This window comes from Phocoena phocoena, chromosome 15, assembly GCF_963924675.1.
Source record: "Phocoena phocoena chromosome 15, mPhoPho1.1, whole genome shotgun sequence".
Lineage (NCBI taxonomy): Eukaryota > Metazoa > Chordata > Mammalia > Artiodactyla > Phocoenidae > Phocoena > Phocoena phocoena.
This window is the reverse complement of record NC_089233.1, coordinates 57622153-57639956: the sequence shown is the minus strand read 5'-3', so window position 1 is coordinate 57639956 and position 17804 is coordinate 57622153. Positions and strand designations below refer to the sequence as shown.

The 17804-nt window shown below is 39.4% G+C and overlaps 1 protein-coding gene and 1 non-coding gene across 2 annotated transcripts in view; one reads left to right on the top strand and one right to left on the bottom strand.

Annotated features, from left to right (window-relative positions):
- Nucleotides 1–17804, bottom strand: part of RNF24 (ring finger protein 24) — a 42434-nt gene that overhangs the window by 948 nt on the left and 23682 nt on the right. The window contains exons 2-4 of the mRNA XM_065893107.1: nucleotides 14911–14953; nucleotides 12758–12799; nucleotides 178–257 (exon numbers count right to left, since the gene is read on the bottom strand). Coding sequence (XP_065749179.1) covers nucleotides 178–257; nucleotides 12758–12799; nucleotides 14911–14953 — 165 coding nt within the window. The remainder of the gene's footprint in view (nucleotides 1–177; nucleotides 258–12757; nucleotides 12800–14910; nucleotides 14954–17804) is intronic.
- Nucleotides 5863–5997, top strand: LOC136135819 (small nucleolar RNA SNORA70). The gene has a single exon (XR_010656653.1). It is a non-coding gene; the product is annotated as a small nucleolar RNA SNORA70 (small nucleolar RNA).

Sequence of the window (17804 nt, the reverse complement as noted above, 5' to 3'; positions counted from 1 at the left end):
TAATGTCACACACACACACACACACACAAAACAGCCTGTAGGACGCTTTCAGCTTTCTGCATTATAAACCAGTCATGAAGCCATCAAGCTTGTCTGGCACTGCTCCAAGCCTACAAGTGAGTTGGTCAATGTGCCTCAAACTCAGGTCCTCTTAAATAATTCCACATCAATACTTACTTTCTGTGGAAGGCATGCTTACATGGACAAATCCCCAACTCATCTCGAGGCTTGAAGTCTTCTAGGCACACTGCACAGAGCTGAAAGACAGATTCACAGATGAGGCAAAGTATCTGCTAAGGACTCTCCCAGGCCAATGTAAAGTGCAGGCCCCCAAGGCCCAGCCATTTGAAGGGACTTCCAATGTCCCACAACTCTTTAAGTGAAAGAAACAGGCTCGAATCGGCAAGGTCTTCTGAAGAAGAATCTCCTGCTCTTCCTGTCACGTGTCTTCAAGATGGAGGGCAGATGGGAGAAGACAGAAAGCAAGAGGCAGGTTTCTTTACTTCAGTCCATCAGAAGAGTCTGACTTAGGTTTATTCTCACCAGATAGACTGAGCATAATGTTATTTTCTGTGCTGTGCCAAGAGGCTGACTTTCTGCAGGGAATGCTCTGCCTGCTCAGCAGCAGGGCCCCTGAAGGGACTGCTCGCACCCTGGGGCAGACCCTGGGGCTCTCCTTTCTCCAGTTTTCATAACTTGGAAACTATAAACCATGGCACAGCCTGCAGCAGCATGCTTCTTGTAGTTCCTGGGGCCCCTTACTTTGGCACTGTCCTTCTGTCAGTGTCTGTCTTTGTTTTATAAAAAGTTATTCAAGAGTCACTGAATTTAACCTTATGAAAATGTGCAGATGGGGCAGGATTGCTCTGACAGGTGGCTAGGCTCCACTGCTTGGAAGGAAGCCTTCTTCAAAGCCAGATGCTGGGTTCCAGCCACTACTTCTTGGGCACTTACCAGTGCCCAGGGACACCAGGTATCATCCCATTTACTCACTTTACAAATGGGGAAACAGAAACTCAGAGCAGTAACCATGTTGTCTGAGGTGAGTAGCCAGGTCTGGCTGGGGACCCAGGTCTGTTACACTTTCGTCTGCCCAAAGCTTGAACTCCTCCCTGCTTGCTTCCCTGTTCATCTCCAGGGATCCTGGTTCAACCATCACCATTTCTTGTCCAGACTGCTGACCTGCCTCCCTGTCACCTGTTTCTTAACCTATAACAAGTAACCCAGTATTCTTAGGTTATGTGACAGGACACATGGCTCTTGGTGTCCTGTGGCCAGTGCTGTGGCTGTTGGTCTTCCAACACCCTTCTCCAGGGAGCTCTCAGGGCCTTGTGTATATAGCAGACAAGATCTTCACAGGAGGAGGAGCATGGATAACTTGTCTTATCAGATTTGGCATTACTGCTGAGACAGCAGGAGAGCAGGGAGGAAGGCAGGACAGATGGCTGGCCTTGGCTCGGACACCCAAGCTGTGTGACTTCTGCCATCATGATGCCTCTCAAGCTCTGTTGCTTCATCTGTAGAGTGAAGATATTACATACCCCCAACCCCCTGCCTGGGACTGTCATCAGCTCAGGTTGGGGGCAGGCCTGAGGAGGCAGTAAGGCAGTCTACCAATACCAGTTATTTTTATTCACGTTTAAATTTAGTGATGGGAGTACTATTTTCAAGCCCAGTTTTGTTTTCTGGAGGAAGGTTAAGAACAAGCTGTGGGTAAAGATGAGAAACTAGCGGTTCCAGCTTTGGGATGATCTTTTTTGGGCTTCTGCTTCCCATCTGTAAAGGGGGAATGATGTTCCCACCTCCTACACTGTGTGAAAAGGTCCTCTGGCCTTAACCCAGCTTCCCTCCCAGCATAGCCTTCTGAAAGAGGGTGAGGACTGCTGGCTCTGCCCTGTAGATATTCAGTGCTGATCCTACCAAAGGACAAGACGTTGCTTTGGTTATTTTTCCAGAATCCAAAATTAGATTTGTAGCCTTTTCAAATGGAGTTACTATTAATGGCTATTACGTTCTTCTTAAAAAATTCTAAAACCATAGTCACCTGAAAAAAAAACCAAAATAAATTCTGATGTGTTAAGCACTAAAGTTGACCAAAAGCCAAGGTCAATCATGAAGAGAAAAGCCTTAGATCTGACTTCTTAGAAGTTCCCTCAAGGGTCAAACTAATTTTACAAATTTACAGATCATATTTTGCAAATAAGCTTTACTTTCCAGTGTTTCAACAAGGTTGTTTCTCTCATTCCTTTTTAAAAATGGAGATATATAATTCACCCCTGTAATATATAATATTCACCCCTGTAAAGTGTACAATTCAGCAGTTTTTCATATATTCACAGAGTTGTGCAACCATCGTACTAATTCCAGAACATTTTTATCATCTGCTTCCAAAAGCCCATGTCCATAAGCAGTCACCTCCCATTCCACCTTCTCCCCTGGCAACCACTAAACAACTTCCTTTCTTGATGGATTTGTTTATTCTGGTCATTTCAAAATGGAATGCAATCATGTAATGGTATCATACAACATGTGGTCTTCTGTGCCTGTCTCCTTTCACTTAGAAAGATACCTTCAAAGTTCATTCATACTGTAGCATGAATCAATACTTCATTCATTTTTGTGGCAAAATAGTATTCCGTTATATGACTATACCACATTTATCCATTCATCTGTTGATGGCCACTTGGGTTGTTTATACCTTTTGGCTATTCTGAATAATCTTGCTCTAAACATTGGTGCACAAGTATCTGTTAAGAGTTTTCATTTCTCTTGGGTATATATCTAGGAGTAGAATTGCTGGGTCATATGATATAGCTCTATGTTTAACTTTTTGAGGAACTACTAAACTGTTTTCCAAAGTGGCCAAACCATTTCACATTCTCACCAGCAGTGTATGAGGGCTCCAATTTCTCCATATCTTCAGGTTATTATTATTGTCTGTCTCTTTGATTATATCCATCCTAGATGGTATGAAGTGACATCTCATTGGGGGTTTGATTTGCATTTCCCTAATGACTAACAATGTCCTTACTGGCCATTTGTATACCTTCTTTGAAGAAAAGTCTTTTCAAATTCTTTGCCCATTTTTTAGTTGGGTAATTTTTCTTTTTATTATTGAGTTGTGAGACTTCTTTATATATACTAGACACAAATCCCTTATGAGATAGCCAACTGATTTTGACAAAGGTGCAAAAGCATTTCAATGGCAGAAGGACAGCCTTTGCAACAAATGGTGTTGGAGCAATGGGACATCCATAGGCACCAAGCAACCAAAAAAAATTGATAAACTGGATTTCATCAAATTTAAAAACTTATGCTCTGCAAAAGATCCTGTTAGGATAAAAAGACTGGGACAAAGTATTTGCAGATCTTTTTATTTTGTAGGCTTTTTATTATTGAGTTGTAAGAGTTCTTTATGTATTCTGGATACCAAACTCTTATCAGATATAAGATTTGCAAATATTTTCTCCCTGTGGTTTGTCTCTTTACTTTCTTCTTTTTTTTAATGTCTTTTTTTTTTTTTTCTTCTTTTTGCTGTACGCGGGCCTCTCACTGTTGTGGCCTCTCCCATTGCGGAGCACAGGCTCCGGACGCGCAAGCTCAGTGGCCATGGCTCATGGGCCCAGCCGCTCCGCGGCATGTGGGATCTTCCTGGACCAGGGCACGAACCCGCGTCCCCTGCATCGGCAGGTGGACTCTCAACCACTGCGCCACCAGGGAAGCCCTTTGATTCATTTTTGAGTTCCTTTGTGTATGGTGTGAAGCAGGGCTCCAATTTCATTCTTTAAGTGGTTATCTAGTTATCCCAGAACCATTTGTTGAATAGACTACTCTTTTCCTATTGGATGACTTGGCACCCTTGTTGAAAATCAATTGACCATAAATGTATGGGTTTATTTCTGAACTCTCATTTCTATTCCATTGATCTGTATGTCTGTCCATCTGCCAGTATCACAGTGTCTTAAATACTGTAGCTTGGCAGTAAGTTCTGATATTGGGAGGTGTGAATCCTCCAATCTTCTCCTTTTTTTAAGACTGTGTTTGGCCATTCAGGGCCTCCTGCATTTCCATGTGAATTTTAAATTCTGCTTGTTAATTTCTACAAAAAAAAGAAAGGGCAGCTGTGATTTTGACAGGAGTTGTGTTGATTTTGTAAATATTTGGGGGGAATACTGCTATATTAACAATAGTAAGTCTTCCAAACCATGAACAAAGGATGTCTTTCCATTCATTTAGGTCTTCTATAATATCTTTCAATGATGTTTTATAATTTTTCAGTGTACAAGTCTGAGCTTCTTTTGTTAAATTTATGCCTAGGAATATTGTTCTTTTTGATGCTATTGTAATTGGAATTGCTTTCTTAATTTCATTTTCAGATTGTTCATTGCCACTGCATAGAAATACAGCTGATTTTATTTATTTAATTTATTTTATTTTTGGCTGCATTGGGTCTCAGTTGCGGCACATGGGATGTTCGTTGAGGTATGTGGGATCTTTCTTTGCAGCGTGTAGGCTTCTCTCTAGCTGTGGCCTGTGGGTTTTCTCTTCTCTAGTTGTGACATGCAGGCTCCAGGGCTCGTGGGCTCTGTAGTTTGCCGCGTGCAGGCTCTCTAGTTGAGGCGTGTGAGCTCAGTTGTTGTGGTGCATGGGCTTAGTTACCCCGTGGCATGTGGGTTCCCTGACCAGGGATTGAACCCGCGTCCCCTGCATTGGAAGGCAGATTCTTTACCACTGGACCACCAGGGAAGTCCCTACAGCTGATTTTTGTATATTGATCTTTATCCTGGAAATTTATTGAACTCATTTATCTTGTGATTTTCGGTGGATTCTTTAGGGGTTTCTGTGTTTACAAAATCATATCTGCAAATATAGCTTTACTTCTTTCTTTCCAATCTGGATGCCTTTGATTACTTTCTCTTGCCTAACTGCTCTGCCTAGACTCCTCCAGTACAATGTTGAATAAAAGTGATAAGAGTAGGCATCCTTGTCTTGTTTCCCCTTAAGAGGAAAAGCTTTCAGTCTTTCATTAAGTATGATGTTAGTTGTGGGGTCTTTTTGTTTGTTTTTTAAAATTTTTATTTATTTATTTATTGGCTGCTTTGGGTCTTCGTTGCTGCGCGTGGGCTTTCTCTAGTTGCAGTGAGCGGGGGCTACTCTTCATTGCGGTGTGCAGGCTTCTCACTGTGGTGGCTTTTCTTGTTGCGGAGCACAGGCTCTAGACATGCAGACCTCAGTAGTTGTGGCATGTGGGCTCAGTAGTCGTGGCTTGGGGGCTTTAGAGTGCAGGCTCAGTAGTTGTGGCACACGGGCTTAGTTGCTCCACGACATGTGGGATCTTCCTGGACCAGGGCTTGAACCCGTGTCCCCTGCATTGGCAGGCGGATTCTTAACCACTACACCACCAGGGAAGCCCAGTTGTGGGTTTTTTATAGAAATCTTTATCAAGTTGCAGAAGTTCCCTTCCACTTCTAGTTTATTGAGTATTATCATAAAATAATGTTGAATTTTGTCAAATGCTTTTTCTGCATCTATTGAGGTGGTCATGTGTTCTCCCTACCCCTTTATTCTGTCAATAGGGGGTATTACATTGACTCATTTTCCTTTGTTGAACCAACCTTGTATTCCTGGGATAAATTCCATTTAGTTATGATATACAATCCTTTTTATATGCTGCTGAATTTGGTTTGCTAGTATTTTGTTGAGGATTTTTACAACTATATTCATAAGGAATATTGGTTTGGAGTTTTCTTTTTTTATGATGTCATTGACTGGTCTTGATATTAGGGCAATACTGGCCTCACAGAATGAGGATAGGAAACACTCCCATCACTCTTCATTTTTTGAAGTCAAAGAATAGATCCTTTGCAGCCAGTTAAGCCAACTGTGCTCTTTTCCCCATGGGGGCCTGGTGCGCAATGGCTGCAAACAGCAGCCTCCTCGGTAGTGTATGCAGCCTGTTGCCTGTATGGGTTGCCCTAAGGGACCTTGGAGACAGCCCTTTCCAGTGGACATTAATGACTGGCATGCTGTCCCCAATCTAGGCTCCAGACAGGTATGCATGGTGCCTTTGGAAAGCCCCAGGGCACAGTGGCCAGGGTTCACATTGCCAGGTCATAATGTCCATCCGCACCAAGCTGCAGAACAAGGAGCATTTGATTGAGGCCCTCCGCAGGGGCAAGTTCAAGTTCCCTGACCACCAGAAGGTCCACAACTCCAAGAAGTGGGGATTTACTAAGTTTAATGCAGATGAATTTGAAAACATGGTGGCAGAAAAGCGGCTCATCCCAGATGGCTGTGGGGTCAAGTACATCCCTAATCGTGGCCCCCTGGACAAATGGTGGGCCCTGCACTCGTAAGAGCCTTGGCGCTGCCCCCTCCCTACCCATGCCCACCAATAAACCCTACTTTCTTGTCAAAAAAAAAAAAAAAAGAATAGATCCTATCAGCCCTGTCAGAAACAGGGCTAGGACATACATTGACTGATTGGTCAGTCTATAGATACTTGAGTTTATTTGTTTTACATGCTATTGATGGCATCTGCAGAGAACAAAAGGAAGCCAGGTCACGGCATTTCAAAGTAATTTTTTGCAGCTTGAGGAACAGCAGAAGCTTCAAGTTTGTGGGTGCAGTAGGGGCATCATAATGTGAAGGCTCCAGACTCAGAAAGATAGGGTCACCTTCTTTCTCCACACTCAGAAGCTAGAGGACATGCCCATTTTCCTCAACTTTCTTAAACCTCAATTTTTGCAAAAGCAAAATAAGGAATAATACTTACGTCACCTAAATTTTTTAAAGTGTCAGTTCCCTTGCTCTTAAGATAAATTATATGAAGAAACAGACATCTTGGTAATTTTGCCACCTTGTATACATGATTCCATTTTCTTTACACTGAGATTATACCCATAAATAAAACAAATTTCAAGGGAAAAATGGCTTTTAGTGACCACAGCATATATACTGGAAAGAAGCCTAATTTTCTAGTATTCACAGAGTGCATGATCCCTAAAATGACCAAGAAGGAAGGATTGACAATTTTCAAGAGGTTGACACAGTCTATAAATTTACCTCAAAATGCAAGCTAGGGAGTGGAGAGTCATGTGGGGAAGACAACGTCACACAATGAAAATGACCCACAGCCCAGGGAATTTAGCCAAAATGATTTTCTTTTAAATATACAATCATTCTTTGATGGTGGCAGTGAACACTAATATACCTTTCCTTGAATAGTTACGAGGATAATCATATCTTTTGCAAAGGCAGCATTCCCAGTTAAGATGTGTCATTTAAGGTTGGAATCTTTAAAAGCTATGAAAGCACTCTAAACATGGCTGTGCTGCTCAGGAAAGATCTGACTTTCTTGTTCCAAACTGAAGTGCAATGGGACGTCCGTTCCATGGCCCTCATGTGTTAGTGTGCTCAGCCCTTTACTGTCCTTGCCTCACTGGCTTATGACTTTCTTTCTTGTGGAACCAGTGTTCCTTGAGGGCAGGGAGGGACTATACTTTGCCCACTCAATCTCTAGGGTCCTGTATACTGTCAGCTCCCTATACATGCTTTGGGTTTTTTTTTAAACTATTTTTGTAAAACAATTTTTACAATTTAAACTGAGGGACGAAACTCAGTTGGGCTCTAAGTATTCATATTATAATTTTAAAATTAATTTGAGTAATGTGATTTATAAGAAGATCAGTAATCCTAAAAAGACTGAGAGGGTTTATATCTCCTCCTACATAAGAAAGGGATGTGGCAAAACTTGTACCACCAGACCCCCTCCTCACTGGACCAAAGGGAAGGGAATGAGCTTGTGGGGAGGTGAGGAGAAGGAAAAGATGTTCCTAACTTCATTTTACACAGGGGGGCAACTCCAATGGGGTTACCTTCCTACAGTCTCTTCTTGTGGAAAGTAGGGTAGAGCAGGGCCGTAGCATGTCTGCCACATGACTCCTCACCCACTCTCTGCTTGATCCAGGAAAACTGACCTAAAGATGACTTTTCCTGGTCCTTGTGCAGCTAGGATCCCACCTGCTGCTGAGATGCAGGAGGGAGCAGGTTCTCCTTCCCTTTCTGTATGTATAGGCAATATCACCCTGACAGAAGTGGGGATGGACCCAAACATGTTCTAATTTAGAAGCTATATGGATGGCTGTATCACTGTACTGTACTGTAGATGTGGGCTCAGGGTTCTGATTGGCCCACATGGCCACAGCAGGTGGATGAGGCCTTCTCTGGGAGAGTGGCAGGATAGAAAGAATACAGTACAGAAAAAATATTTGAAGAAATAATGGCTGAAAACTTCCCAAGCTTGGTGAAAGACAAACCTACATATTTATGAAGCTGAGTAAACCCCAAACAGGAAAAAATCCAAAGAAATCCATGCTGAGACGTATCATAATCAAATTGCTGAAAACTAAAGACATAGAAAACAATCTTGAAAGCAGCCAGAGAAAAATGACACGTTATGGATAGGAGATTGATGATTCGAATGACTATGAATTTCTCATCAGAAACCATGGAGGTCAGAAGGAAGTGGCACAACATTTTAAAAACGCTGAAGGAAAAGAAATAACCTAGGAATAAAGGTGAAATAGGTGCTTCCCTGGTGGTGCAGTGGTTGAGAGTCCGCCTGCCGATGCAGGGGACACGGGTTCGTGCCCCGGTCTGGGAGGATCCCACATGCCGCGGAGCGGCTGGGCCAGTGAGCCATGGCCGCCGAGCCTGCGTGTCCGGAGCCTGTGCTCCGCAACGGGAGAGGCCACGACAGTGAGAGGTCCGCGTATCGCAAAAAAAAAAAAAAAAGGTGAAATAAAGACATTCTCAGATGAAGGCAAACTAATAGAATTCATAGCCAGCAGATCTGCTCTCAAAGAATTGCTAAAGGAGGTTCATCACATAGAAGGAAAGTGACATAAGAAGGAAACTTGGAAAATTGGGTATTAAGAGCAACAGAAATGGTAAATATTTGGATAAATATAACAAACTATTCGTCCCCTCCTGAATTCTTTAAAATATATCTGATGGTTAAAAGTAAAAAATGTAACACTGTCTGATGCCATTTTCAATGTATATAGGTGTAATATGACACTTACTGTATAAAGGAGTAAAAGTAAAGGGATCTATATGGTGATAAGGTTTCTATATTACAAATGAAGTGCTAAAAAATTGATTCTAGGTATTTATTTTGTAATCCCTAAGTAACCACTAGAAAATTATACAAAAAGACAAAATCACAATAGATAAAATACTAAAAATGTTCAAATAACCCAAAAGAAGGTAGGAGGAGACAAAGGAATAAGAAAGAGGGGCAAAAGCGGAAGATAAATAGTAGAAGAGTAGACCTAATTTCAAACAGATCAATAATTGCATTGAAAATAAATGGTCTAAACACATCAATTAAAAGACAGGTTGGCAGGGTGGATTAAAAAACATGACCTAACTATATGCTGTCTATAAAAACACTTCAAATATAAAGACATAATGTGTTTACAGATTAGAAAACTCAACATGGTAAAGATACCAAATTTCCCCCTGATTTATATATTTAATGCAATACTAATCAAGATCCCAGCAGGATTTTTGTTGTTGTTTGTGTGTGTACAGATAGACAAGCTGCTGTTACAATTTACATGGAAGAGCAAAGGAACCAGACTAGCTAAAACAGTTTTGGAAAAGAAGAATAAAGTTGGAGGAATCATATTACCTGATTTTAAGACTTGGTATAAAAATACAGTAATCAAGACTGTGGTATTGGTGAAGGGACATAGGCACAGAAATCAATGGAACAGAATAGAGAATCCAGAAATAGACTCACAAAAATATGGCCATTTGATTTTTGATAAAGGTGCAAAAGAAATTAAGTGGAGAAAGCAACCATTCACCATAACCAGAGCTGGGGACACTGGTGAACAAATCAAAGACTAAATGCAAATGACAAGCAGATCACAGACTAATGTCAAGGCTCTCAGGCTTTTCTTAAAAAAAAACCCAGATCTGGCAATAGTTGGCAATAGCCTATATTCCCCTATGGTAACAATTAGCTAGAGCTGAATGCTGACAACTTCTTTAACACAGGACCTTGCATGCCCCAGTGTGTCACAGCTTCCATGGCACTTTTCTGTTTCTCTTGATACCAAGACTCCATTAGATGCAATTTATTTATTTATGTTTGTTTTGTTTTTTTAATAACTTTTGGCCACACCGCACAGCATGTGGGATCATCCACAGATTCAAACAACCACAGACCGTGTAATACTGTAGTATTCACTACTGAAAAAAATCTGCGTATAAGTGGACCCGTGCAGTTCAAACCCATGTTGTTCAAGGGTCAACTGTACTTTTTTTGTTTTTCTGTACGTGGGCCTCTCACTGTTGTGGCCTCTCCCGTTGCGGAGCACAGGCTCCGGATGCGCAGGCTCAGCGGCCATGGCTCATGGGCCCAGCCGCTCCGTGGCATGTGGGATCTTCCCGGACCGGGGCTCGAACCCGTGTCCCCTGCATCGGCAGGCGGACTCTCAACCACTGCGCCACCAGGGAAGCCCTCAACTGTACTTTTTAGATTTTTTTTGCGACGTGGCTTGTGGGATCTTAGTTCCCTGATCAGGGATTGAACCTGGGCCCTTGGCAGTGACAGCACGGAGTCATAACCACTGGACCTCCAGGGAATTCCTCAACTGTATTTTTAAAATAATATATTAACTTACTTTCCTTCTTTAAAATTAAGAACATTATATATGAAATTAATATCCCTTTTGACCAACTTCCCCTAATCTTTTCCCTCTTCTCTCCTCCTCTGTGTGATCATTATGCATCCTTTTCAAACACTATGCAGTATGCATATAAATCCATGAAAAATGTGTTTATCTTAGTTTACATACATGATATAAACATTTATATCATTTTGCAACTTGCTTTTTCAAGATTCCGTTAGAGATCTATCTAGGTTGACGTGTTTATAGAGGGAGCTTGTTCCTTAATTTTGCCTGCCGTATAGTACCTCACTGTATGAATCACTGTATCAGGTTTCCTTCTTTTCCTCCCTCCCTTCCTCTCTTGATGGATAATCTTCCAGTGTATCATGTTTTATTTATTTGTTACACTACTGATGGACATTTAGCTTGTCTCTGATTTTCCACTATTATAATTATTCACTAATAACGTTATTCATATTGAAATTACGTGTGCTTACACAGGAACAAGCTATGTATCATTGTATAATTAGGCTACAGGAATGCACACACACAAAGAAGTTTGACAAAATAGTTTCAACACAAAGAAGTGCATCAAAAAAGGACCGAACTGCGAAAAGTACATGACTGGCCTCTGGAAACAAGTTGTAGAGCAAGGTTAGGTTTTCTTAGGCACAGTGAAACTGGAATTAGTGGGTGCGGTTGGGATACTAACTCTGATAAGTAATGATGTAACACAATTCACTTATTCAGGATAAAGATTCTAAACTAATGGGTCAAATCAATAAGGAAGACTTCTATTCCTGACAAACATGGTTATTCAGTATTGTTAATGTATGTCAGAATTAGATCTTTTCATTTATGGTCATCAAAAAGACTCCAAACAGAAGAGGATCACTTTCTGTTACTGTTTTAGGAAAAATTTAAAAACCAAACAGTATTTGATGCTTGAGTTTAATCCAAGGTTAGTTCTGAAATGCTGTACCATATCAACTCTTTGATAAAAAATATGCAGAAAGAGCAAAGGAGGGACTTCCTTTGGTGGCACAGTGGTTAAGACTCTGAGCTCCCAATGCAGGGGGCCTGGTTTGATCCCTGGTCAGGGAACTAGATCTCACATGCATGCCACAACTAAGGAGCCCGCCTGCCGCTACTAAGACCCAGTGCAACCAAATAAATAAATAAATATTTTAAAAAAAGAGCAGTAGATAATTTCAAAGTGTTCAACAATAATATAAATCATTATTTTTTTTTACAATTATTCAAATAATTTCACAAATTAACTCTCTTTGAAGAGACTGGTAATGTAGCTTCACCACAGTTATGCTATATAAAACATAGATATGACAGTGTGTAGCTTTTCAAGTCCTTGCTTTAAACACCAATTAAAAAACTCAGAAAGGGTGGAAGAGAAAGGGCCCTAAAATTAAAAATAAAAACTCTGAGCATTTGAAATCAGTGGCAAGACAAGGAATAAAATAAACAAGAATTACTATAGACTACGTGTCTTAAGGTGCATAGCAGGATACACATACACATCTGTATATAGCTTAGAAAGCACAACAATACAGTGAACACCCCAACCACGCAACCTCATTACTAGACAAGTCCAAGAGTTCATATCTCTCCCTATATGTTCTTTCCTATCCCATCTCTCTGTCTCACCTCCCCAAGCCCCCACCTTCATGAAGTAATCACTGCCTTGTTTGTGCCATTGGTAAGAAAGGACTTCTGGGAACATTTTCAAGAGTGAAATTAGTGCAAATTCATCTTGAGTAGAAAAACTTGTTTATATCTATCTCCTACTCGTATAGCATGGACAGCAAGCAGCATCCCTGCTGCTATGAAATCTTACGCTGGCACCATTCCTATTAAAAATGAGTTATTTTACACTCTTATAAGTCTTCACAAAATTGATTTTTATTTGACCTCACCCTCAAATATTCTATTAAGCTGATCAAAATAAGCCCAATTTTTTTCAGTGTCTGAAAATATAGATGTTTAAGCATACCACAGCATACCACTTCTGTTAGCATATACTCAAGAGCAGATTAAAATACTTATAGGCAACTTACCTCATGTAAATTCAGTTCTTTTACTTTTTCTTTTAATATAACCTGTAAGACAAAAATAGGTATGCTTTTATGCCCATTTAAACCTGTAATTTAAAAGATTTCTCATTGTTCTTACAAATATTTTTCTTTTCTGTATATAGCTCATTTCACCTCATATTCAGTATTAGAGAGAATCTCTTACAGTTTGAGATAGAACATTTTAGCAACATTCTTTTAACTTGAGCAATGGTGTAGTATTCTCCTGAAAAGCAATTTTAAAATCTCTTTGAGAATAGATTAAATTTTGGGAGAAGAAATTAACACATGCCTATCTGGAGTATGTGCTAATATGGGGGGAAAGTAAATGAGATTGCTTGCCTCATGATTTGGTAAAACACAGTATTGACTCATGGGACAGACTGGTAATTTATAAAAGACTGAAAAGTAAGGTCAATCTTAATTTTGGAAGCTTTGCTTATTATTATACATCAGTATCCTCAGAAAACTTTAGCTCTATCCAGAATTATGTAAATAGGTTTAAAACTCATCCAGGTGCTGTCCCTAACCTGACTTTGTGGTGACTGGATATCAGTTAAAAATAATGCAAAATGACAAGAGGGCAGATGACTATTTAAAAAGAACATCTCTAAACAAATAGGACCTAATCAAGCTTAAAAGCTTCTGCACAGCAAAGGAAACCATAAACAAAATGAAAAGACAACTTAAGGACTGGGAGAAAATATTTGCAAATGATGCCACTGACAAGGGCTTAATTTCCAAAATATACCAACAGCTCATACATCTCATTAACAAAAAACAAACAACCCAATTGAAAAATGGGCAGCAGACCTAAATAGACAGTTCTCCAAAGAAGACATATAGATGGACAACAGGCACATGAAAAGATGCTCAACGTCACTAATTATCAGAGAAATGAAAATCAAAACTACAATGAGGTATCACCTCCCACCAGTCAGAATGGTCATCATTAAAAAGTCTACAGATAACAAATGCTGGCGAGGGTGTGGAGAAAAGGGAACCCTCCTACGCTGTTGGTGGGAATGTAAGTTGGTGCAGCCACTATGGAAAACAGTGTGGAGGTTCCTCAAAAAACCATTTGAGACAAAAATTGAGACAAAAAGATTCATTCCTTTAGAAAACTAAGACATTCGTCTCTGTATATTAAATCCCACACGAGACACGTGTGGTTACCTGTGGACATCAGTGTGGACATCTAAGGAACTCACCAATGAGCTCAGATTTCAAAGAGACATGGACAAAAAGATATGTATCCTAAATTGACGACATGGTCTGTAACATCAGTGTCAGCAAGATTAAAGACCCAAATAAACTGAAGCTTGGCCCCCACCCCCACCTCTCCCCCGCTCCTAAATTGCTACGGACGACAAAATAATTTCATGCTCAGGGTCAAAAGAAAATTAAGGAACACCTAGGCCCACTGTTTGGTATCAGTGGTAAAATATTAATGGATGACACATGGAAGAAAAAACAAATTTTACTGGCCTTCAAGAAAAGCTAAATTTATTACCTTAAAGAACATATCAGCAAAGGGATAGTACAAAGGGCTAGGAGTTAATAGCAATGACTGAAGTATCTGGACTTCCAGTAGTGTGACGTGAACTAACATTTAAAGTACAAAGGGGAGGAGATGAGATCAGTATAATACAGCTGGTTACCTCTGAGGAACTAGTATGTCTTCTAATGAAGAAGGTAAAAATTTCATTTAATGGAATCTCTGAACTCCATTAGGATGATAGTAAGTTTAAGGATTTTAAGCTATAGCATTTCTCTTTACCAAAATATTGGCCAAAGTTCCCTGTTACGTTATATTATTTTATCATCTGAACTTTCTATAACTTCAAGTAATACTTAAGAGAAGCCACTGCAATAAGCCCAGGCACTGCAACGAAGAGTAGCCCCCACTTGCTGCAACTAGAGAAAGCCCGTGTACAGTAACGAAGACTCAACACAGTCAAAAAAAAAAAAAAAAAAAGGAACACTTGAAGTATTTTGTATGGCAAATTGGCAAGCAAAATGCTAAAATGAACACAAGTAAATCTAGTCCCAGTTTAAAAATATGAGTGGAAACCTGAAGTCTCATTTTTTTTGGTGAAGAACATGATCAAAGCTAATCTTAAGTAAATCTCTCTCACCTGTTTGTAGGCATAAAATTCTTTGTGTGCTTGATGTCTTAGCCTAAAAGACAGAAATGAGAAATGCAATACTGAGATTTCCATATAAGAATTTGACAAAAATTTTAAAACTGCTTATTTTTGGTATTAATTTATATCATTTATGGTTTAAAATCCAGAATCTTTATTCTAGAATACACTCAAATGACATATCTGTTACCATGTTATGAGAAAGTGACCAGTGAACCATAGAATGTTATCCAAATATATAAGGTCAAGTGAAATCTCATTAAAACAAAATCTCAAATATTTTAAAGAAGACTCAATTTTTTATATTGACAATAGTCCACTTATTTCAATAATATTTAATATATCACATTTTTCCTAATTAAAAAATCAAAGTATCAATATAATATACATCTAATAATGTGCAAAAGCCTCAAGAATACAGATAAGTATTAAAAAAAATTATACACACCACTGTAACTATCACCCAGATCAATACATAGAACATTTCCAGCATCCCTGAAATGACTCTTCCCAATCAATATTCACCCCTAACACTATCCTAATTTTTATCATTGTAGATTAACTATGCTTGTTTTTGAACTTCACATAAATGGATCATTTGGTATATACTCTCCTGTGCTGGCTTCTTTCAGTCAACAATTACTTGTGAAATCCATCCATGTTGTTGCAGTAATTATATTTTTGACTGACATATAGTGTTCCATTTTACGAATGAATGTAAAACTATCTATTCCACTGTTGACAAATATTTAGGTTACTTCCAGTTTGGGGCAATTATGAATCAAGCCTCTATACAAATTCTTCTACATGTCTTTTAGTGGACATATAGACTCATTTCTGTTGAGTGTGTATCTAGGAGTAGAATTACTGGTCCAAAGTGCTTGTACCAGTTTTACTCCTATGGGTAGTGCATGAAAGTTCTAGTTGTTCACATCTTTGCCACAGCTTGGTAGGGTCAGTCTAAAATTTTTTAGCCAGTCTGGTGGGTGTTCAGTGGTATCTCATTTTGGTTTTAATTTTGCATTTCCCAAATGATGTTTAAGACCCTTTCATATGCTTATTGCCCGTTTGGAAATTTTCTTTTACGAAATGCCTGTTCAGGTCTTTTGTCCATTTAAGAAAATGAGTTGACTATATTTTTCTTATTGATTTGTAGGAGCTGTTTAAATATTTTAGATGCAAGTCCTCTGTTGGGTACTACAATACTCTATGGCTTGCCTTTTAATTCTCTTAATGTTATGTTTTGATGAACAAAAGCTTTTAATTTAAGGCTTTTTAATTTAATTTGTGTCCAGTTAAAGAAATATTTACCAACCCCCAGATAATGAAGATAATTCCTTGTGTGTAACGTGAAAATAATTTGTTATTTTACCTATCACATTGAGGTCTATGATCCATCTGAAATTAGTCTTTATGTATGATGTGAGGTAGAGGTCAAAGTTCTTTTTATCCACATGCAGATTTTCATTTGACTGCTTTATTGAAGAGACACTTCTTTCCCCACTGTGTTGCAATGGCACATCTGCTGTAAGTGAGACCAATGTGTGGTTCTGTTTCTAGAGTTTCTGTTTTATCCCACTGGTTTATCTGCCCATCCTTGTGTACTGGGTTGAATCGTGTCCCCTCAAAATTAATGTCAAACTGCTACCTCAGAATGTAACCTTGTTTGGAAATAGCCTCTTTGCAGACTATTTAGTAGTTAAAATGAGGTCACATTAGGATTAGGGTAGACCATAAATCCAATATGACTGTTGTCCTTAGAAGAAGAGGAGAGGATATACAGAGACACAGGGAAGAAGGCCAGGTGAAGACAGAGGCAGAGACTGAAGTGATGCAGCTACAAGCCAAAAAATATCAAGGATTGCTGACAACCACCAGGGACTAAGAAGAGGCAAGGAAGGATCCTCCCCTAGATAGCCTTCAGAGGCAGCATGGCCCTGCCAACACCTTAATTTCGAACTTCTAGTTTCCAGAACTGTGAGAGTTTGATAAATTTCTGTTGTTTTAAGCCATCCAGCTTGTGGTACTTTGTTACAGCAACCCTGAGAAACCAATGCATCTTGTGTCAATACCATGCCAGTTTAAAAAAAACAAAAACCTTTTATTTTGAAATGATCTTATAGGAAAGTTGCAAAAAATATCAGAGTTCATATATACTTCTCTCCCCAGTTTTCCAACATTCACATCTTACATAACCATAGAACAATGATCAAAAGCAGGAAATTAACACTAATGTTTTGATATTAATACTTGTATAGTACTCACCAAACAGACTTTATTTGAATTTCACCAGTTTTTTCACTAATGTTCTTTTCCTATCTTGTGATCCAATCCAGGACCCCAGCCTGCATCTAGTTGTGTCTCCTTAGTTTCTTCAAATCTGTGACAGTTCCTTAGTTTTTCCTTGTTTTTCAGGATTTTGACATATCGACCATGATCACTTGGTTATGGCAATGTCTACTGGGTCTCTCCACTGTAAAGTTACTATTTTCCCCTTTGCAACTGATCAATATCTTGGGGGAGACACATTGAAACTATGAAAATATCCTATATTTTTCTCAAGCTTTTGCCCACTGATTTTAGCATCCATCTTGCTTGCAACAATTCTGCAGTGTTTGCCTGGTGGTGGTTTTGTAGTTCCCTAATTCCTTGTACATTAACTGGGATTCTTCTGTAAGGAAGAGATGCCCCTTCTCCTTCATTTATTTATATCAGCATGGACTCATTTGTGTTAGTCTATGGGTTATAATTTAATATGATCACTGTTTATTTTGTTGCTCAAATTGATTTAGGCTTTTAGGCCCTCCTTCAGGTTGATACTTATGTCCTTTCAACATGCTCTCATCCTTTCCCATGCATTTCCTAGCTCACTGGCACCAAAAGAT